Source organism: Camellia sinensis, chromosome 11, assembly GCF_055761805.1.
Source record: "Camellia sinensis isolate YWXY chromosome 11, ASM5576180v1, whole genome shotgun sequence".
NCBI lineage: Eukaryota > Viridiplantae > Streptophyta > Magnoliopsida > Ericales > Theaceae > Camellia > Camellia sinensis.
Window position 1 is genome coordinate 122,434,895 of NC_138971.1, and position 23,669 is coordinate 122,458,563.

General features: G+C 33.0%; 1 protein-coding gene across 1 annotated transcript; it reads left to right on the forward strand.

Moving 5' to 3' along the window:
• The first annotated feature begins 9,591 nt into the window (after positions 1-9,591).
• LOC114289092 (protein WVD2-like 5) lies at positions 9,592-23,143 on the forward strand. Its single transcript, XM_028232747.2, has 9 exons — positions 9,592-9,920; positions 10,813-11,082; positions 11,190-11,489; positions 11,628-11,689; positions 11,937-12,011; positions 12,157-12,256; positions 12,351-12,422; positions 12,514-12,624; positions 22,279-23,143. Exons 2-9 carry the CDS (start codon positions 10,819-10,821, stop codon positions 22,681-22,683), a joined length of 1,389 nt encoding a protein of 462 aa, XP_028088548.1. The 5' UTR covers positions 9,592-9,920; positions 10,813-10,818; the 3' UTR covers positions 22,684-23,143.
• The last annotated feature ends 526 nt before the right edge of the window (positions 23,144-23,669 follow it).

Below are 23,669 nucleotides of genomic sequence, written 5' to 3' on the forward strand. Positions count from 1 at the left end.
AACATAAAAAGAAAAAATAAAAAAGAATAAGTTACATGACCTTATATAATTATGAGAACACAAAGTTACATAACCCTATATAATTGTAAAAATGCACCACATAAAATTTAGGAAAAATTACAAATAGATTGGACAATTACAAAATAATCGCACTACAAATTACAATTTTTTTTGAGTGCACCTATGACACACGGAAAGAGTTGCACTAAGCACATAAATAAATTTGTATTATACACACAGGAGAGTTACAACATTATAAAAATATAATTTTTTTTTTACCATTATTTCACTGAAATGCAATTTTCTCTATGATTTAAGCCAAATCTTCTGGATAATTTCTGCATCCATTCTCAGTGATGAGTTGCACACAAATGTATGATTTTCGTGTGCATTTGGGCATTGCCTAAAAACACTGTTTTTCTAACTTTAAAGGCTGCAAACAAGTCAAGCCAAATTTTAGTATGTTCAAACATATTTATTAAGATTTTAATGAGGTTAAACTCGAACCCAAACTCGAGTTCAAATTCATTACAAATTTAACGAATCAAGCTCGAGTCGAGTTGATTTAGTCTTGACGTGAGCTCAAACCTATTCACGAACCTTAACGAGCTAAAGAAATTATAAATTCATATTTACGTACGAGATTAAAGTTACAATTGAAAATTTAATTATACAATTATACATACAATATATTTAAACATACTAAAGAAAAAGTCATTATCTTACCAAAATAATAATATTTACCACTACTATTATATAAAAATGCATTATCTATAGTAAGCTATTATTTACATTTAAATAAATTTAGCTATTATTTACATTCATATTATTTAAATATATAATAACATATTTAACTTAATTTTTGTATATATTTTTATATTATTTAATATATAAATAATATATGTATTGTATTATTTAAATAGATGTTAAACCGAACAAACAAGCCAAACTTGTTTAGATTACCAGCTAACAAACCGAACAAACAAGCCAAACTTGAGTATATTTAGACTTGTTTATTAAGATTTTAACGAATTCGAGTTCGAACTCGACCACAATAAAAATTTAACAAATTGAGTTCGAATGAGTCATTACCAAATCGAGTTTGAACCTATTCACAAACGGTTATATTCATTTGCAACCCTATAAAGGACCAAATACAAAATAAAACACAAATCTCTCATAAAAGATGGGACTTATAGTACAACCAATGACATTAATTTTTATGATATAAAACTCATTCCTTGTGAAACATGTATCTTATATGTTTGGTCTCATATTCATATCATTGTTTAATATCCAATCTTGCTTCCTACTTTTGTTGTCAAGGCATTAAAGTCCTTAATTACAATGTTCATTAAGTATGACCTGTAATATTAATTTTCATTGTTATTTTTATTTTTAAGAGGAGTATTTTTGAAATAATGAAATCCTTATCACATGATTAGTAGAGGACACATAATTACCTTGTTTAGAATATAAAAAGAAAAAAATAAATAAGAGTAAGTTACATGACATTATATAGGATAAATTATACATATAATTCATATAATTTACACGATGTGTCAATTTAATTTATATTATTTAATTTGTTTGATTTTACCCTTAAGTTAACGGATTGTGTCATATTGGTCCAATACATAACGATCGTTAGGTTTTGTGGACAGAAAGTCATCATGTGCTCAAACGATATATCAATTTAGTCCCTATAATTTGCACAATGTGTCAATTTGGTCCTTATTATTTTAATTTGCTCATTTTTTATAAGAACTAAATTAACACATCACGTAAACTATATGGATCAAATTGACACGTCATTTAAGCTTCCGTCTATCAAACCTAACGGCCGTTATTTATTGGACCATTATGAAACAATCCGTTAAAGTAAGCGACAAAATCGAGCAAATTAAAACAATAATGATCAAATTGACATATTATGTAAATTACAGTAATTATTTGCATAATTTATCCCCTTATATAATTGTGAGAACACAAAGTTACATGACCCTATATAATTGTAAGGATACACCACATAAAATTTAGAAAAAATTATAAATAAACTGGATAGTTAAAAAATAATTACACTACAAAACAATTATGACAAACAAAAAGAGCTATACTAAGCACAGAAATAATTTTGTATCATGCACAAAAAAATTACACCATTATAAAAATGTAACTTTTTGAAATTACCATTATTTCACTGAAGCACAATTTTCTCGATAATTTCTCCATTTATTCAATGACGAGTTGCACACAAATCTATGATTGCGGTTGGTAGAATTTTCTAAATATGATTTGAGAATAAAGTTATATTTTGAGTTTGTAAGTTTTGAAATTACGATTTGAGTGTGACAAATTTATTTGGTGAATGAGTTTTGAAAAGAATTTTGAATTGAGTGGGAAATTTTTGATGTGACATATGATATTTGATACAAAAACTTACAACTCATAACCAAACACACAACAAAAAATTCTATTAAGACTCATAAATTTTTTTAAAAATTCAGAAAATATATTTTTTTGAATATATAAAAATTAACATGTGTTAATTGCAAACAAAAAAAAAATTTGCACTATTCCGGTCAACCGAAAGGACGACCGATGGGACGACCGATTAACCTAAATTTTCTCTCATTTTGACAGCGTTTTCAAAAGTGAGTGTGGAATTAATTTTTAAAAATTATAAACAAATACCATGTTCAAATCAATGTTCTAGAGCTCCACCAAACAGAGACTTTGTGGTGTATTTAGGCATTGCCTAACAAAACACTATATACTCTTTTGGCAACTTAGTAAAAAGTTATGTTTGTAACTTGTTTGTTAAAAAAATTAGTTTGGCTTTTTAGTAAAGAGTTATTTGACAAGTCTAAAAAAGTCATATATAAAATTATAATTATATCGTTTATGTTTTTTTTTTATATTTACATGGGTGAAAATATAAATTTTTTATATTGAGTGAGGGTAGTTTAGTCATTTTTATTATGATGTGATATCATAAATAAATATTAATCATAAAAATCAAAAATAATTTTTTACTAACTTCTCAAATTACTTTTCTAAAAAAGTTAAAAACTTAGTTAAAAATAAAAAACTAACTTTTAATTATTTTCTCACAATACTCCTGTTTTCTAACTTTAGAGCTGGGGTGACATCCAATTTTGTCTTTCAACTTTCAAAAATGTTTTGGAATTCTAGAATGAGCTCGCCGGAATTCTAGAAAGAGAGCTCATAGAGTTTTCATAGGGTGAGAGTCATTTATGATGAAATGTTTTGACTTTTTTTTTTTTTTTTTTGGCAGCTCAATAGAATTCCATTTACATCTATCTATCACTGCCCTTCGACTTTATTGCTACAAAAATGATTGGGAATCCTAATAAAAGAGTTTTAATGAGAGTGGATTTTGATGTGATGTTTTGACTTTATTTTTTATTTTTATTCCTCATCACATTATTAAAACTTAATTAAAATTTCAAAATTAAAAAAATGTATCATTGCTATTGCTCTTATTGCTAAGGGCATGCATCCTTTGCAGTTTTGTTTTTGGTTTCACTTAAATTTATATTTAAATTTTAACTTGATAGAATTTAAAGGATTTGTGGCTCACTGGGAATTTTATTTTAATAATTTAAATTATTTATTTTGTAAAATTTTTTATAAAAAAAATTTAAGTTAATCTGATAATCATAACTATTTTATATTATCGTGTTCATCTAAAAAAATAAATATTTTCAAAAAAATATACTTAATGTTTTATTAGATAAATGTGATAAAATAAAATAGTAACGATTATCAAGGTTAATTTTTTTTTTCTTCATAAATGATATATATTGAAAATCTTGTCAAATGAACGATTTAAATTATTAAAATGAGACACATAATGAGTCCCACATGTCTCAAAAATTTTCTCCCATTTAAATTTAAAATTCAACAAAACTTAACTACTTTCTTTATATTATTTTACATCGTCTATTTAATAATGGGATCTACCCCACCCTAAGCTCATTCTCATTGTGAATAAATAATGTAAAATAATATGAGTAATGTTATATAATTAAAAAAGGATAAATTACACTAATACCTCATGAGATTTGATCTAATTACATTCTACTTCTTGACGTTTTGAAAATTATATTCTCACCCTGTGGTTAATAATTTTATTTCACAAACCTCTCTGCTTAGATAAAAGTAACAACTTCTAATATGAAAAACAAAGAAAATCACATTCAAAAAAAAAAAAGTAAATCAAAGGAAAGTTTAAAAAAAAAAACAAAGAAATTAAAGCAAAGAAAAAAAAAAAAAGTGCATGAGTTCAATATATTTATTTTGTCTAAATAATTACAATGACAAGGGGTTAGTGTAATTTTTCAAACATTAGAGGATGATATGTATTAAACCAAAACCTTAGAGGGTGTAAGTGTAATTTACTCAATAAAAAAAATAAATTTATTAAAAAAATCTTTTGGAAATATTTTTATCTAATTAATTTATAAGATATTCTTATGTTTCAATTGTTCTATTATTTTGAATATTTGATCCATCAAATCCTAATTCTTATAGTTAAAGTATTTTATGAATAATTTTACCCTTATAAGTATTTTTTAAACATTTAGTAACTTGGTGATAAGAACATTCATATTAAATAAATTTAACAATGTGATTGTTCACGTTAACAGTGTGAATATTCATGTCATGGAATATTCACAATATCAATGTGAACATCAATGTGCACATCACCCTATTATTAGTAGTAGTATTTTGGTAACTATGTCACTCATAGGGACTTATTAGAACATAAAAAAATAATTTAGACTAAGTAGAACATAAGTAAGTAGAGAGAGATTTATGAATAAATCCTCTATAAAAAAAATCATACATAATGTGGTTCATTGTGAATCTTTCACATCAAAATAAAACACCATTACAGATTAATTTATTTATAATAATGATATTATCACATCATTCTTATTAAATTTTTTGTAAATTTTTTTTTATAAAAATTAAAAAAAAATTCCGCTAAATGTTGGAGTCATGGCGAGTTTGCAGTTTTCCATTATTTTGGTGTTGTGCCAATATGAAAAGAGTAAGACCATCTCCAACGGTGAACCAAACCTGACATCAAATTTAAAATTTGGTGAAAAAGTCACTTTTTTAAGCTCCAACGTTTTCACCAAATCGATATCAAATCCAGAATTCAGCAAAAATGGTACCAAACTGAGTGCAGACGAAGCATTTCACCAAATTACTGTTCCTAACCGTTGGGATGAGACGAACGGGTCGACCATCCGGTTGACCAACCGGTTAACCAACCGGTCCCCCCGGAGAAAGTTCAGACAGTTCAAAAAAAGGTTGAAACCAGTCAAAAAAAAAAAAAAAAAAAAAAATTTTGCCTAGGTGGTCGACCACCCGGTCGACCGGCCGGTTGACCACCCGGTCGACCACCAAAAGTTCAAAAAGTTCAAAAAAAAAAGGTTCAAACCGGTAAAAAAAAAAAAAAAAAAAAAAAAATTTGCCGTTACCGGTCGACCGGCCGGTCAACCAACCGGTTGCCCAGCGCAAATTTGATGAAACAGATTTGATGTTGAACCGTTGGAGCGCGAAGTATCAAATTAAGGAAATGACCCCTTTTTGACTCAGATTTGGTGAAACATTTGGTACACCGTTGGAGATGCTCTAATGCTAGAGACTCTAAAAATTTTATCAAAATTTTTATCAAATGTCTCATATTAGTGTGGGATCCACACAATGTGAGTTCCATGTTTGGTAAAACTTTTGGGATCTCAAAAATTTTTGATATGAAAATGAGAGAATTAGTTAACAGTGAGGTAGAAAAAAAAAAGTTTACAAATATGTGGTATAAGTGATTAAATGTAATGGGATGTAAGTGAAAAGCAGTATAGGTGCAGATTTTATTTGCATCCCTCCGTATTTATATATATATATATATATAGTAATTCATTCTATGAAAATCAATAGATAAAGGGGAAATATCAAATCAATAGACAGTGGAGAATTATTTATATTTTTATGATGGTGTAACTTTATTGTATATATTATGCAAGTCCTCACTGTGTATTAAAATTGTACCACGAATAATTTCATCTATAGTGCAATAATTTCTCTATTATTCTACTAATTTACAATTTTCTCTAGATAAAATGGTTGCAATTTTTTCTGGTGTTTTTTAGGATCCTTATCTACTTTTGTGATAAAATGGTGCTATCACAACAGAAAAATAAAAATATATAGATAGGATAGAAAATGACTGAGAATATCTAAAAGAACAAAATAATATACCCAAAAGAGTAACTTTACGTTGAAAATAATAATATTAATACTATTAGCTCCGTCATAGATATCATTATTTTTTCCTCAGAAGTAAATCTCATATATTCATATATTAACAAAAAAGAAAAAGAAAAAGTTAGGATCTCAGAATTTACCAGAATAGATATGTATGGTAGAAATTAAATTGATGAATTGTGGGGTCTATGGGTAAAAATTTCAACCATTGATTCTTATTTCTGGATAGATAATTTTGAGTTTGTAGTCTTACTAGGTCCTCCTTTGGTAAATATTTTGGAGTTAAAAAAGTACAAAAAGGCAAAATATGTTATATAAGTTAATAAGACAAAATGTCACATTCAAACCATAATCATTACACTTTTTCTCATACAAAAGTTAAAAAAACCAAAAATAAAAACTAAACGAGGCTAAAAAAATCCAAACACAAAAAGTTAGCTACCGTAGTTAATGCCAAACGAAGCTTAGGATCCCAGAATTAGAGTCTCAGAATTTACCCATAATGGGTATGTTTTGTGGAAATTAAATTGATAAAGTATAAGATCCATAGATTAAATGAATTTGAACCATTAATTTTTATTTTTGAATAAATTCTCGGTAAATAATTTTGAATTTATAATCTTACTGTATTATTAATGATCATTTCTTTATAGCACAAGCAATGCATGTGCATATGATCATTTCTTTTTAGCAAAATAAGATTGTAAAATATATACTTGAATTTAGAATTTGAAACATTTTATAAATATGATAAAAAAAATCAAAGTTAAAAATAAATAAATAAATAAATAAAAACTAAATTCGGGACATAACTACTGTTATAAAGGGTTCTTGTGAGTTTTTTTTTATTTTATTTTTTATAAAAATGTGTTACCTAGACACTAACTTTACTATTTATTTTATATATAAATAGTAGTTAGAACACGCGATACATGTATAATAAAAGTAGGTAAAAAAATATTAATATCACAATATGTAACGTTTAAAAATAATAAATAAATAAAACATGACAAAAACACATATTACGTATTTCTTAAGTGGTAAAGAATTTTTATACTAATAAATCAAAAGTCTTGATTTGGACTTTATAATAGTGCAAGTAGATATAAATATATGGGTTTATAATTTAATTTGGTCATTTTAGATTTTTCTACTACAAATACATGGTTGAAAACTCTTTTTAACTAGTAATGATAATGCTCCTGTGCCTTTGGAAAGCTTTTAAATAAAAAATAAAAAGAACCACTACAAATTATTAATCCATTCTATTTATTTTTTTTGTAAAACGTTTAAAAAGTTAATTCCTTAACGAGTTTTTATTAATACATCATATAAAGGGTTAATTACACTTATATTTATGAGATTTAGATTTAATACATATCATTTCTAAATGTTTGAAAAAGTACACTAACTTCTTGTCATTATAATTATTTAGACAGAATGAAAATATTAAACTTATACACTCTCTCTTTTCTTATTTTGTTTTTTTCCTCTATTTTTTTCCCTTTCCTTTGCTTTATTTTTTTTTAATGTAATTTTCTTTATTTTTCTATTAAGAGCTGTTACATTTTATATAAGAAGGAAGTTTATGAAATGAGACTATTAACTATAAAGATGGAAATATAATTTTTAGAACGTCAGGGGATAGGATGTAATTTGACCAAATCTCAGAGGGTATCCGTGTAATTTACCCTTATAAAAATGGTCTTGATCCAATAAAAATAAGGAACAGACTTGTCTCTAGTCCACTTTATGGATTGAACGGTATTTGTTGGGCCCATGTGGTTCACCACGGGTCATATTTCAATAATCTAAACCCTATAATGTGTAGAGTTCGTCGAGTAATTTATACTTGTAAAAAATTACATTGATCACATATCGGTAGGTACTTGATTGGATCAGATTTTTGTTAATAATTTATTTTGAAAACTATATTTACCGTTGACAAACATCTATTTCGATTAAGTAGTTATCGATATTCGCTTAACGTGGTTTTTTACAATGATAAAGTACTCGACGAATTGTACACATTGAATGATCAGATCATCGAAATAGGACTTGTGGTGGGCTTCCACGGGCCCAACAACATGCTTTCATTCAATATTGGATTAGAGAGAAGTCTGACCCTAACCCTAAAAATAATAGTATATTTTTACCTGGTGTATTTTTTTTAAATAATAAATAATTATAAAATATAATTACCAATAACATAATCAAGTGTTATTGGGACTAAGAACGTCTCCAATCCTTATTTAGATTTTTCAACAAATTTAAATTTAATGAAATATACTTATTTTTTTGCTCCAACCATAGCATCAAACATATATCATATGAAGGGAGAGTTACTTTTTATCAAATTAAGAGAGCGCTTTATCCTTTCATCAAATTTACAAGTAACTGTTGAGTCAGACGTCTGCCTAAACATCTTCTCGGACAATCGAGTTTGAGATAAATTGAGATGAAAATCTTATCAGGCCAACTGAATTGATAAAACTTGTTGAAATGCATCATATAAAACTAAATTTTTTTATCAAGTTTAATGAAAGATTTAGGGGTGGTTTGGGATGCTCTAAATAAGTGCACTTTTTGACTTTTTATGAAATATGGGTTAGGTTTAGGTTGGGTTTGAAGTGATGTGTTAGAGAGGTGATGTGATGTGACTTAAATAGAATAGTGACTTTTTGACTTTTTGTCTTTTTTTAAGTATGCCAAACTTGACGTTAATGAATGATTGGAGATGCTCTAATCTGCAAAAGTTCCCTGACGGTTAAAAGTTAATTTTTTAGTTTTTTGAATTTTTTAGATTACATCATTTTTCTATTTTTTTTACATATTTAAAAAAATAACTCTTAACCTACTTATTAAGGCTTATTTTGGGAAGATGGTAAAAAGTGACTTTTTGGCTTTTAACCAAGCTTTTGGCTTTTTTAGACAAATGATTTGGGAAGTTGGTAAAAAGTGACTTTTGACTTTTTTTATTAATGTTTGTTTATAATGTCAAATCATAATAACATGACCAAATTACCCCAATTTATTTAAAATATTTACGACTTCCCCTATGTAACACATTTTGATCCATGAGGGTAAAATTGTAATTTCACCGTTGGCTAAAAACCAACTTCCCAAATGAAAAAAAAGACAAAAAAGCCAACTTTTGGCTTTTGCTATAAACCAAAAAAAATGACTTTTAGCCAACTTCCCAAAATAGCCCAAAATAGGTCAAAATATTATGCCACATCATCCGGGACCCGCGATGACGTGTCAAAATCAAGGGTGCACACAACAACATTCACCCAATCGTATATCTCTCTCATCTCTCAAAATCGTATACGTCACTCTCTCTCCATTTTATCTCTCTAAAAACCGTATCTGAATTTCTCTCTCTCTTAACAGAGAGTGACCTGGAAAAAAATGGATTTGAAATCCGATTTGAGAGCCTCCATATTTCAAAAATCAAATTAAAACCATCTTTTCGTTTCTCGATTTCATTTTCACCCAATTCCAAGATCACACTCCTAGGGTTTTGATTCATCCACTCTCTCTCTCTCTCTCTCTCGTCTTTCAGATCCTTCACAGCTTTCTTCAATGGTCTTCTTTTGATCGTCCTATGCGATTGCGAGGTAAGCTGAAGAATTCACAATGTTTATTTTGAGTTTGTGCTCGAATGTGGAGCGATCGGTTCAATCTTTAGAGGGTATTTTGTGTTTCAATGCTGAGATCTTCATTGTTTTTGGTTGAATCTTTTCACGAGTTTGAAGATCTAGTCCACTATATTTATTTTTGTGATTTGTCTTGTGGGTGTTTTTAATTGATTTGTGTTTGTTGATGGGTTTGTGATATTTTGGGTCAAGTGATTGATTGATTGATGCCCTCCTTCTGTAACTGTACTTGGGTTTTGTTAGGTTATGAAAAATCTATCTCTCTCTCTCTCTCTCTCTCTCTCTTTTTGTTAGGTTTCTTACTGAAGTAAAATCTTGTTAGGCTATGCTGAGTAGGTAGTTTCGTTGATAGTCAAAAAGAGGGGGAAAAAAGATAAACAAACACCTGAATTTTGAATTTTGTGTATTTCTCTCAATTTTCTCAATAAATAATTTACTCAATTTTGTTTTTTGAATTTGTGATTACCATTAATCTTTTTTGATTTTTTTCCACTGATTTTCTGCTAATATTAGTTTTTTTTGGTTACTGGAATCTGTTTTTATGGTAGTTTTTTTTAATTTTTATTTGTACTTAAATATAGTTTGTATAAATTTAATAGTTCAGGTTTGACACATCTGAACTTGTGTTTAAATACAAAATCATTGGTTCTCTTCTCAGTATAATTGCTTGAATATGGTTCACAAACGGAGAGCCACATTTAGCATAATTTTCTTTTAATTTTGGTTTCAAAGAAAAAAGTGCATAGTGTTTCAAATTTTAACTTAACTAAAACCTTTAGGTTGAGTTGTTTTTTACTTCGCTTACACCTAAAACTTTGTAGTTCTTATGTGTTGGATTTATTGTGATTTGCAGCTTGCAATGGATGCTGACATTGATGTACCTGTTTCGGAAAATGGCATGAGCCATCGAAATGGAGTTTACGAACAACTTCATGTCCTTGGAGTAGGTGTTGTTTTGGAGAATGTGGATGGGGCTCCTGCTAGTGGTTCAGCAATTGCAAGGCCAAATAGGAATCCTGAAACTGGTGACAAGTTGGAAGACGGAGCTACTAACTCAAATACTGAAGCAATTCCAGACAGACCAACTGCTCGTGCTGAAAGTAATGGTTTAATGGTCTCTAAGGTAGGAGTTGTTTCTTGCGTTGTTAGGTTAGTAGCACGTGTATCACACACACACATACACAGTTTTGGTTTGATTGAAACTGACCTATATTTCTATCCTACTTCTAGGAACTTGGAGAGAAAGAAACAGACCATTCAAAGGGTCTTAAACCACAAAAGGGTCAAGGTAAGGCCAAAATTGAAAAGCTTTCCAGCCCCAAACATGCTGGGGCAACGTGGGTGAAAAAGAGCAAAGACGGAAAAGATATGGAGACAACTTCTGCCCATTCAAATGGTTCCTTGGCTTCAAATTCTTGCCCAAAACAACCTTTTGCTCTTAGAACAATGGGTAGATCATTTAATGATAGAGAGGTTATTGACAGCAACTCTAAACCAAGACCTGCTCTAATCAATGCTCGCATACCCAAGGTAAACATTCATCTTTCCCTTTCTTCCTTTTGCTAGTATTGTTGCATATTTGTGTGATATACACATTTATTTTGTTTTTGGTATTTGATTATCATACTATACTAATTATTGTTGCAATTCTCAATTTGCTTCTGGCAGCAATCTGGAAAGTCTGATGCAGCGTCATTCACTGTGAATGAAACACAGCCTGAAGGCCTTATGTATGTTCTGCTTGCACTTGCAACTAGAGTACTTCACTTCTTATCTCATGCAGATCAATATCTGTATAACACTGTTACCTCCAATTCCAATATTGTGTGAGAGAGGATGTGGGATGGCTTCTAGAGTCTAGTGACCACCTCTGTTGAAATCTCTGATATTTTGACATTTAGCTAGTTCTCTTTGAGGTTTATCTATTATTGACAACCTTTTGCTAGCTGTTTGTGAACTGTAATTTCCTGACTACAGGGAGAAGGAAAAACTGAAACCATTGAAAAAAGGCCAGCCAAATAAAGCTGAAGGAGGAAGCAGTGAATCTTCTTTGTATCCTCTATTTACTAAGTCTTTTGTAATCATTTTCCTTCATGGTGCAGAAGGGGTGTAATCCTGGTTTCCTGGACACCCATCTGTTGAAAGAGTAACATAGTTCATTCATGTTATTACCTGCTTATCCTTAACTACTTGACAGAAGCCCCACCACAGGAGATGCTAAACCTCGTAAAGTGGGAACTCTTCCGTCGTACAATATCAATTTTAAGTGCGATGAAAGAGCTGAAAAAAGAAGAGAGGTTAGTTTTTATTTGCATTTTTATGATCTTCAATACAGTTTTCTAGAGCATGAGCTGCATCAGTCACATGACGCAATTCCTTATATTTTGGCAGTTTTACTCTAAACTTGAGGAAAAGATTCATGCAAAGGAAGTAGAAAAGAGTAACTTGCAAGCCAAAACCCAGGTAGATAACAATGTACTAATGGTTTTAAAGCTTTTGGGTATTGTAGTATGCTTAAAGTTTGTGTATGACTAGTTTTGTAATTCTCAAACAGGAAACTCAAGAAGCTGAGATTAAAATGTTAAGAAAAAGCTTGACTTTTAAAGCAACACCGATGCCAAGCTTCTATCAGGAACCTCCTCCTCCTAAGCCCGAGTTAAAGAAGGTATTTTTGTGTTTTCAATTACATTTGTTTAAGAACAAATTCCACAATCTGTTCATACCATTAGTCTTTTTAACTGTCAAGAAAGAAAGAAAAATTAAATGCACTTAGGTGGACTATGAAACCCTATAGTTTTTGGTTCACAACCATGTCAGCATATGCATTTTAATTATATATATATATATATATATATATAATTTTTCTAAACTATTCTAGTGGCCTTGGTTCTTTATTCTATCAAAAGACAAGACTGATAGCCCATGGGTTCTGTGAGACCATGAATCCTTTCACATGGATTGTTGATGAGATCCAACAAAGAGATGAGTTTAGTTTTGGAGGTCTACAAAGATAAACATAGTTGGTGCCACCCAACTGGGTTGCCGACTGGGGACACTCCGATGATAAAGTTAGACTCTTGAATCAAAAAGAAAAGATGAAAAACTGAAGAGTGTTTGTGTCCTTTGTTGCAGAGAGATCAGACCTACCTCTAGTCCTTGGGATGCCCTCCTTTTATAGGGGGGAGGGGTGTGATATTTGTCCCATGGGCTTCCTTGTTTGGGCTAGGCCCATTGTCAGGACTTGTTTGGGTTATCCCCAATAACCTGATATTTTTTGGGCTTCTACAATTTCCCCAAAACTTGAGAGTTTTGATTGCCAAGCTACGCTGTTCAAATAGAAGTTAGTTTTCTTGACAAAGAACATGTTTGATAAATGAATAAAATGAATGAATGAATGAATGACTATATGAATGCATGTATGCTTGAATGTATGTATAAATGTATGTCTTGCTTCGAATTCGAAGGCTTTTGCTGATGGCGCTTCGTGTCGAGCACGGAGAGCGCTCCAAATTCGGAGTCTTAGGTGATGGCTCTCTGTGTTGAGCACGAAAAGCATTTCGAATTCGGAGGCTTTGGTGATGACTCTCTGTACCGAGCATGAAGAGCGCTCCGAATTCGGAGGCTTGGGTGATGGCTCTCTGTGCCAAGCACGAAGAGCGCTTCGAATTTGAAGGCTTCGGTGATGGCTTTTCGTGCCGATCAATTTTGACATTGCTAGGATTGTGAATAATACATCCCGTGTCATTGATTGCCTGTACCAAATAATGCAGACTTATTAGGCACAAAAAAGTAGAAAGCTGAAAACCTACTCCAGTGGTAGAGTATTAAAAAATAGCATCGCTCTGTTGTAAGGAATTGCCGAGTGGAGCAAGTTGAAGCAGATTTAAGTTGATTTCTTGCCCTTGAGCTAGTATGAATTGTGGTTGTGCCAAGTCGGAATAAACTAGTACTGCATTGTATACAAAGCATATATTTGCCCCATTGCTTGCGCAAAATATTTGTTATTCGGAAGGAATTCAAATTGGACTTTGGCCAAAATTGCTGAGTAAGCCAATAACAAATTTGTGAAGCGGATTCCTTGCCCCTGTTTTGTCGCCGAGGTGATATGGAGTTGAAGCCGAGACAAAGCAGGATGATTTGTGAGAGGCGAGGTGAAATCAATTTCACTTATGTTGTACTCAATTTTAACTGTTGAGCGGCAAAAAAAAAATCTGCAATTTTTCTGAAGTGAATGTGCAAATTCGGACCATACGGATGTTCTCGGAATGTGCCAAATATCTAGAAGCAGCTATTGGATCATTGTGATTGGACTCCAGATGGCTTATATTTAACTAAAATAGATCTGATGGTTCAGATCAACCAATTGCAATACAACTGCGAAGCACAGGATGATTTCCTCATTTGCTTGTTGGTTCTTCTTCAGCAAAGCAATGGATTTTTTGGGCAAATTTGGATTGGCCCGTACAACTTTGTTTTAGCGTTGATTTTGATGTGGTTTTTAGCGTTGGATTCATCTCAATGAGTATTTCGAATTGGTGTACTCGAAATGGGATTTCGATAATTTCAAAAATTTTAGTTTTTGGAAATTTAGGGGGTGTTTGGGAAGAGTTTTTTTTGTTAGTTTTTTACTAAAAGACAAAAGAGGTTAAAAAAAAAAAAAAAAACAAATCTAGGCAAAATATCACATCAAACCCATAATCATTTCACTTTTTCTCTCACAAACATCACATCCAATTACAAAAAAACCTAACTATCTTCCCAAACACAAAAATTTTAACCTCCTAAAATAATCAAAAACTAAAAAAACCTACTAAAATAACAACTTCCCAAACACCCACTTAATCTGTTTCGCAATTATCAGCAAACGTTGGTTAGTTCTTGGCTCTTTTGGTTGGTGGGGTCTGACTCCTCGTCGACGAGAACCCTCTGGTTGGTTGAGCAATTCTTGTATTGCCGAAAAGTTGCTCTCATGATGAACATAAACCCAATTTCTAGAGAGAGAAAATAGGCACTTGAACTCGGTTGGCAAATCAGTTGTGCTGGCCGAGACACATTGGTTGGCAACTTAGCTCCTTGGTTTGGCTACACACATTGGTCGACAAGTTCATTAGCTCACTAAAGGTTTCTGATGTTGCTAGAGAACCCTCGCAATCTTCATTATTGTATCACTTTGGTGTCAGTTATGCAACCTAGGGGTGTTAACGTTCATTGGGTCGGCTTCATTTTTGGGAGGCATATTGGGTAGCGCTGCTGAGCTATGTGGTAGCAATGTCGGGTAGGCTTGGGTGAGTTGTAGTGATGCTGAGGAGCCTTCTGCAAGCGCCGTCACTGGGCTGGGTTGCAGATATGCCTAGTAATGTTGGTAGCTATGTCGAGTTGGGTTGGTACCTTTGTGGTATGACCCATTCGATTGTTGAACATATTATTAAAAACCTATTCAAGGGCGATTCCTGGCCAAATGGATTTTCTACTCCTCTTGGTCGCTTGCCACACAAATTTTCTTTGCTCTACGTGTTTGTTTGCCGAACAACTTTTGCTGCAAAATCTTGTTCAATGTAAGCTGCAAAATCTTGTTCAATGTAAAACCGAGGAACTTGAGTTGTTGTGCTGAAGAATGTTATTGAGTTGGATGTGTTCTAATGTCTTTAGCAGAATTATGTCGGCTTTGCGGCATCATTTCTACTTGGCAAAGTGTTGTGTGCTCATTTGGTGAGAGCATAAAATGGTGCTCCTCGTTTTGTTTTGTTTTTTGTTTTTGGCTTGCTGAAAGCTCTTAGTCGGCACTCTCTGCTTGGGTGTTGGCTTGTTGAAACACTTGTTCAGCAACTCTTAGTATTTTGGTTTGCCGAAAGCTCGATCAGTAATTCCTCTTTGACTTTGCCAAAAATATTTCTTTATATCTACAATAATTTATACAAGTGAAGAGAGAGAGAGAACATATGAATGGAAGTGTAATCTTTCAATTCCTCTAGGCTGTCTTAGATTTAGAGATGTGAATAAAATCCCAAGCAACACAAATGTTTTTGAGCATGGGGGCAAGTATTACTATGTTGCCGAAAACTACTTGGCTCAAGAAATCAACATTTCTTCTCCTTCCACTTTTGATGATTGGGATCTTTGTGGAGCTTGGTGCCAACCTTGTACAAATCATCCAAAGGTTTTAAGGTTTTTTTTTTAATTTTATATTTTTTATGTACTCAAAACTACAAATATCCATATCTAAATCTATTTATGTATTTTGACCATAAATTTAGGAAAACAATCCAAATTCTTTATACAGAAAGCAGTAGGAAGTGGGGAATTAATTATTATGGGGGTTAATGCAATGAAACCATATTATGTTTGTAATAGGTGATTGATTGTTGGTAGAAATTCATAATGGTATTTTGTCATCTTTCGTTTGCTGAAACCACTTGGTCGACGCTTCTTTTTGGCTGTGCTGAGAACACTTCGTGGCATTCGCAATACTGTTGCCAACAAAAATATTTTGGTCTTCGACTTTATTTTGGCAACTTGGCCGGTTGGCTATTTGCTATTGCCGAACAATCTCATCGGAGTGGCATCGCCGAACAACTTCGGAGGCAGAGATGTATGACTGAACTTCTTTAGGTGGGGCATCGCTTCGGCGGGGTTGTCATGTGGGTCTCAACACTTTTGGTTTTTGTTTTGCCGAAACAATTGATCGGCAAGTCAAAGTACTACCATGTCCAATTTATCCAATTATATATATATATATATATATATATTGTTGCTGAATTGGTTGTATCCACCGGAGTGCTCCACGGAAAGGTAGGTGATAAAAGTTAGTTCCGAATAAATAACACCATGCAACAATATAGATATTTTTAGAGAGAGGATCAAGACCCAATTGCAGATCCACTACGATCGTTGTGTTATTTCAACTTTTTGTGGATAGTACACTGGTCCAAGCTCCTTAAGGATAGTGTTCGCTCTTCTCTTCATTGAATTCTTTCAGACGATTTCCATAGATGGCGCCAATTGTGAGACCATGATCTGTTCACATGGATTGTTGATGAGATCCAACAAAGAGATGAACTTAGCCCCGGAGATCTGTAAAGATAAACATAGTTGGCGCCACCCAACCGGGGTTGCCGGCCGGGGACACTCCGATGATAAAGTTAGACTCTTGAATCAAAGAGAAAAGATGAAGAACTGAAGAGTGTCTGTGTCTTTTGTGGCAGAGAGATGAGACCTACCTCTAGTCCTTGGTATGCCCTCCTTTTATAGATGGGGGGTGTGCTATTTGTCCCATGGGCTTCCTTGTTTGGGCTGGGCCTATTGTCAGGACTTGTTTGGGTTACACCCAATAAGCTGATATTTTTTGAGCTCCCACAGGTTCTTTATTCATTGAAAAGTTTTCCGTCTGTTATGAGAGAGAGCTGCTATAAGGCCATTTTTCTTTAGACAAATGACTGCCCCATTCCACTTGGTGGAAATACAGAGTACAATTTAGTCGTGTGTTGAATGAACAACATTCATTGAAAGAGTTGATGCTATACCTTCTGTCTGATTCTCTTTCCCTAGAAAAGAAAGATCTGGTTGATCAAGCATTCAAGTCGAGTGCCTAGTTTATATTTATGTTGGTGATGTTCTTTCCATGAAAATTTGGTTCTTCCTTGCCCAAAAAAAGGGCTGGTTTTTTCTTTTCCCTAAAATGATTAGTTATAGCTTATACCATTGTACTTGTTAGTGTAAACCCTAAATAAGGTGGGGATTCTGTATTTGCCTATGGGTGTCTGCGCTGTTTTTAAGATTGGATTGTGAGATGTATAGGTTAAACAATTTCTTAATATGTGCATATCAAGGTGGTTTGCTTTGTCTAGTGGGGTATGCAAGAGTAGAGAGCTTCTGTGCTGTGCACAGAAATTTTGTGCATGTAGTAGTGCTGTAACTACTCTTGTGGCTATATAGAGGTAGTTGTACAGAGGTAGTTATAAGGGGTAATTATGGAATAAGAAAAAACCGTGACATAAACACCAAGTGAAGACTTTGCTCTTTATATAATAGAATAGAATAAAATAGATAGAATAGATGTGGGGGGTGTTCCTTTGGGGACAAGTTTTGTCCTAACTTGGCTGTCAGGAATTCTCTAAGGACATCATGGACAGATAAAGTATGCTGATTTGATATGTAAAGAGATGAATGAAGTGAATAGAAGAAAGACATAGGAGATGCAGTGTGCAATGTGACTTCCAAGCCTCGTGTTCACAAGAGGGGAGAGAGAGAGAGAGAGGAGAAGGATAAAATATTATTCATGTTTAGGCTACTGTTTATAGGCTTTACAAACACCAAAGCCACTTTATAACCTTCAAAAATAAATTTTGCCGAACATCATTTTATGTGTGGGCTAAATTTTGGGAGGACTTACGTGTAAATCCTAATAGGTGGACTTATTGTCCAATACGTCCTTTGAGAATGAATGGTATTTTTCATTAAACACTATTAAAACATGTTACTAATTGTTAATTTTCAACGATAATTTGAAAACTGTCACAAAAATGTTACTAATTATAAGTTTTAGCGACATTTTAAAAAAATCATCACAAAAAGTCGCCAATTTTTAACTTTCGGCGACAGCTTGAAAAATTCGTCACATGAAAACGTCACTAATTGTAAATTTTAGTGACAATTTATAAAAATCATGACAAAAAAAATCACTAATTGTCAATTTTTAGCGACATGCAAAAAATCGTCACACATTTATTTTTAGCGAAGATTTTACTAGAACTTATTTTCAATAGGATTTTATGGGAATTAGCTTTGTTTGGCAAGTGTCCCTTTTAGCCAAAAAACCAAAAAGTTACTAAAATAACCAAAAAGCCAACAACCCATACAAAAAAGTCAAAGATTTCATTTTCTCTCTACTTTTTGCACATCTTTTCGTAAAAAGTCAAAAAGTCATTCCAAACATACTAGTTTTTTTACATCACATTTTAGTCAAAAAGTCAAAAAGTTATTAAAAAAGCCTGTTCCCAAACGAGGCCGTCCATCTATTTGACTTATTGGTAGTTTACCCTAAATTCTATTCTTGAACCTTGGCAAACATATAAAATAAGAAAAATATGATTGCAACTTTTGAAATATCATAGTCACTCAATGCTAATATAAAGAAATTTAATTTCATATGCATTGGATTCCCACGTGCATGTCTCCAAAGATTTGTAGATTTGGATTCTTGTTATAATTGAATGGTCTGTTTTCTGATGCATGACATGTTTATCTCCATTAAAGATTCCAAACCTACAAGTTTGGTTACCAATCTTCACAAGATTATAGCGAGCATGCTCTCAAGGAGATTGGTGATTTTCTTAGAATGCAGTCTATTGTACCGAAATGCTCTTATTTGGAGGCACCTGGTTTTAGATGCTGATTTAGTTGCAATTAAATTGACTTTTGTCTTCTTGCCTTATTCACCCTTGTGGTTGGCATCTTTAGTGCATTGGTTTTTAAAGGGTTGACATAATTCAAAGGACTATGGGTTGGGGGAAATGGTTAGAATTTTCATCCCAGTTGAGGATTATTTGACTATGTCTTTTTGGGCAGAAGAGAATAATCTGTAAGCATGAAAATCACTTCTATTTTTCTGTTAAGCATTTTGAGGTTGGAGGATGGATCAAGGTGGTTCATGTGAACAGCTTGTCTTCTTGCAGGATAAATGTGTTTAGAGCAGTGAAATTTTTGGGGAAAAGGTTCCTCGGATTTCCTGTTTATTGGTGACTTGCTCTTGGCCTGTGCATCTTTGGCTGTTATTCTGGGTTTTTGGCTTGAGAATGATGCAAATTTTTTAAATAGATGATGTATTCATTCAAGGTATATAGTTTCTGAAAAGATTCCTTTTTGGACCTATTCTGCATGTCTTGAGCCAAAGGTTTTCACGGGATCCTTTAGTTTGAGAGATTGGTTTTTAGATTGTTCCTCCATTGGAGTAGTTTTCCCTGTTGTTTTAACTTTAAGTCATTGACATTAATCAATTGGTGAGTGTCATTGTGGTCCAAGGATCCAATACAAGTTGAACGAGTATTATTTGATGTTTGAATGTTAAATAGATAATTGGTGCATCATGCATGGAGATTGGAAGAATGATTGTTTAATGTTAACAAACATAATTAAGCATTGTGAAAATTGTGCATGTGACTAACCTTATTCAGAGTTACTGCATCATGCAGATTGTTTGATATAGGAGGCAAACTTAGAAACAAAGCAACTAACATTGCCATCATGGAAGTTGGCATCAATATTGTGATGTGACAACTATTGCAGGTATTGGTTGTGCACCCATGTGTTGAGCTGCTGTTGTCCAGGATTCTTTAGGGGTACAGGTTCTTGGCATCTCTCTTTCTTTCTCTCTAAATGCCCACACTAGCCCTCCTCCTTTCTGGTTCTTATAAGATGGCCTCAGTTCTTTGTGGACCAAGATTAAGGACACAGTTATGTACTCGCCATGCAGCTCAAATTTAAATCATGCAATTCACTGAATAGCATGTGCCTCTCATGCTTGCTGTACCACCCCTCTTGAATTACTTAACTTGAAGGAGTGGGGTCATTGGCCAGCTGGTGGTACCTATAGCTCAAAAGATTTTTTGAGTCGACTTCTAGTTGAACCTCAGATTGTTAAATCTTCATATGATGTTACGTCATTAAATCTTTCTGTTAAGGTGTAAGCATTTTCTCTAGGCTTTCCTTTTCAATTTCCAATGTTTACTACTAGTAATAATTCTTTCCATTGCAAGCTTCTTACTCCTTAATCGTTAGGGTTGTACACAAAATGAGCGGATCTTGAACAATTTTTAATCGAGTCTATTATGAGCTGAGCTTGAGTAACATGGTTTTTATATATATTTATATATATATATATATATGCTAGAAGGGTAAGCACACTACGTATCCAATTGAAAAGATCATGGGTGTGCTATGAGATTGTTGGGAATATCTCTATGTATGTCGGGCTTTGTGAGTCTCCCTATATGTGCCCGTGCCCATAACTGCTCTTGTATATGTAGAGGTGGTTATAAGGGGTAATTTGGGAATAGGAAAAAACGTGACATAAACACTAAGTCAAGCTTTTGCTTTATATAATAGAATAGTTAGATAATAGAATATATATAATCTTAAGAGTGCATATAAAAAAAGTAGCAAGTTTCAAAGTATGCTTACGTTTGACTTATATTTGTAGTGAGCTGATACCAAATGAACTTTTAGCGAGCCAAAGACAAGTGGAGTTCAAGTGGCTTGGATTGTGTTATAACCGTTCACATTGAAGTTTAACTTGGTCTGGTCTTCTAGTCAATGATTAAGCTTATTGAAACTCAATACCCTCTACATTCTGATGTTGTGAGTCTGAAACAATATTCCCATGTGTAAAATTGAACTGCTTTTTCAATTTTTGTTATCTTCTTGTAACATACTTGGAGTTTGTGTTGCCACAATGGGAAATGAAAACCGAAAATGGTACAAGAAATGAAAATGTGAAACTTGGTTTAAAAATATTATGGGAAGTGGGAAACACGTAGTGATATGAAATCCTGTAAAAATTTAAAAGAAAAATTATTTGAAACTTTGATAAAAGCAATAGAAAGCTTTAGAAGACAAGCACTTAGTGCTTTGCAAGGGTGGGGAGGGATGTTAATTCCCATAGGTGCTGTTATCTAAACATCTAACAACTGGCTTTCACCGATCAAAAAAAAAAAAAACAATTATATATATATGTGAGCATGTCTCTGATAAACTCCTAGCATTTCCAAAGAGTTTTCATTAAGTTTCTTATGCATTGTATCAAATGTTTCCCTTGAACTTTAATGATAGTTTTTTCTTTATTCAATAAAATAATGTCTGAGAAAACAGCTGTTTGCCCTCAATATAAGGTGCCTCCCGGAGGTTTTTGGGGATTTGTGTGAAAAAAGTATGCTTTCTGTTCCTTTATTGGGCAGATTGACAGGGAAATTTCTTGTTGCATTTGGTAAATTTCACTATCCCAAATTATACTTATTTTTTTTCTTCCTATTCTACTCTCTTTTTTCTTTTTTGGGGATGCACAATTAAGGTTGATTCTCACCTTGATCGATAATGAATCCCACGACCTGGATGAAGGCAGAATTTGGTTCTAGGTCCCAGCTGTTATGATATCAGCTAATAGTCGGTGTATCCTTTTTGGTCTTTGTTCAACATGCTGATCTAAGGTGTGAAATAAATGGAAGTGATGGCATAATAGAAGGATGTAAAGTCATTGCTGTTTGTGTGAGGGTCTTTTTTGGAGTGTTGTTTTGCTTTGGTCTTTATGCTGTATATTACTGTGATGCAGATACCACCAACAAGAGCCAAATCTCCCAAGCTTGGTAGAAAGAAGAGCTCACCCACCAGAGACACTGAAGGAAACACTAGCCGCAGCTATCGATCTGGTCGGTTAAGTTTCGATGAGAAGTTGTCACAAAATAACGTGACCAAGGTACCTCCTGCCCATCTTAAGAAGCCGCAGCGAAAGTCCCTCCCTAAACTGCCTTCTGAAAAAACCATCCTAACCAATAAAGGGAACGAAGCTTCATCTCATAAAACCACCTTACCCAAAGAAACCAGTGAAGATCGAGAGCCGGAGGCAGCTCCTAGTGTTGAACCAGGCCATACTCAGCCCAACATGGATGATGTGCCTGTAGTAGAAGATCAAGCCCAGACCATCTTGGTGCAGGAACCAATTGCATTGGAGAATTAAACACCACAGGCATTGGAACTGAATATGTATTTATTGAGCCCTTAATCCTATTTTCGCCTAAATATTACAAGAGGAATGAATAAAACTGGAATGATTTGGCGATAAAGGTGTGAAGGATTTTGTATTAAGGCTTGTTATGTGGTCGAGTCCATAAGGCGGCAGCGAGGTTTGCTCGTTTAATGTGTGATGGCTTTGAAGGTTGCTTGCTTTCTTGCGTGGTCATTAGGATTGTCCATTGTATCGTATGCAGCATTGTAAGATAACTCTTTGTCAGTTTGTTTTGCCAACTTATGTTTAAATATCATCCTTTTAGTTGCCTGGTTGTCGAGACAAATATGGGAAATTTTTGGGGAAAATCTTTTGTTAGTTAGTCGGTTGTTGAAGTATTTGCTGTTCAGATACTATGATGAACAAATGGGTATTGTTTATGAGTTGAGGCTTCTGTTGTATTGCTTGTCAATGGTCCTTGAATCTGGAGATGTTTATTTTGCTTGCATGAATGTCATGTCTATTAGCCTCTGTTTGGCAAGTTAGTTTTCAGGCTTTTTTGGCTATTTTAGCCACAAAAAACAAAATAGGCTATTTTAGTCATAACAAACAAAACATCACATCCAACCCATAATTATTACATTCTTCTCTCACAAAAAAAGTCAAAAAAGCCAAAAAGCCCTTTCCAAACCAAGCTTTTTAGCCCAGGCTAAAATAGTCAAAAAAGCCAAAAAGTTAAAAAGCCAACCCACTTCCCAAACCAAGCCTTAGTGATAGACATGTATTGGGAAAGGGTTCCTAAAGTCTTATAAATACAGGACTAACCATACTTATCCAAAATAACCAGTATTTTTCGTAGAGGTTTCAAAAATTCTACCAAAAGTTTTACCAAATGTCTTACACACACCCATGTGAGACATTTGGTAAAATTTTTGGTAGAATTTTTGGGGTCTTTAGCATTACTCATATTCCTAGTACTTAGATTTAATTTCCATCAA

Excerpts from the sequence above, each read along its gene's own strand:
- LOC114289092 (XM_028232747.2), top strand. The coding sequence starts at position 10,819 with ATGGATGCTGACATTGATGTACCTGTTTCGGAAAATGGCATGAGCCAT. Across the intron at positions 12,257-12,350 it reads GAGCTGAAAAAAGAAGAGAG|TTTTACTCTAAACTTGAGGA; the intron begins GTTAGTTTTTAT and ends ATATTTTGGCAG. Across the intron at positions 12,423-12,513 it reads ACTTGCAAGCCAAAACCCAG|GAAACTCAAGAAGCTGAGAT; the intron begins GTAGATAACAAT and ends ATTCTCAAACAG.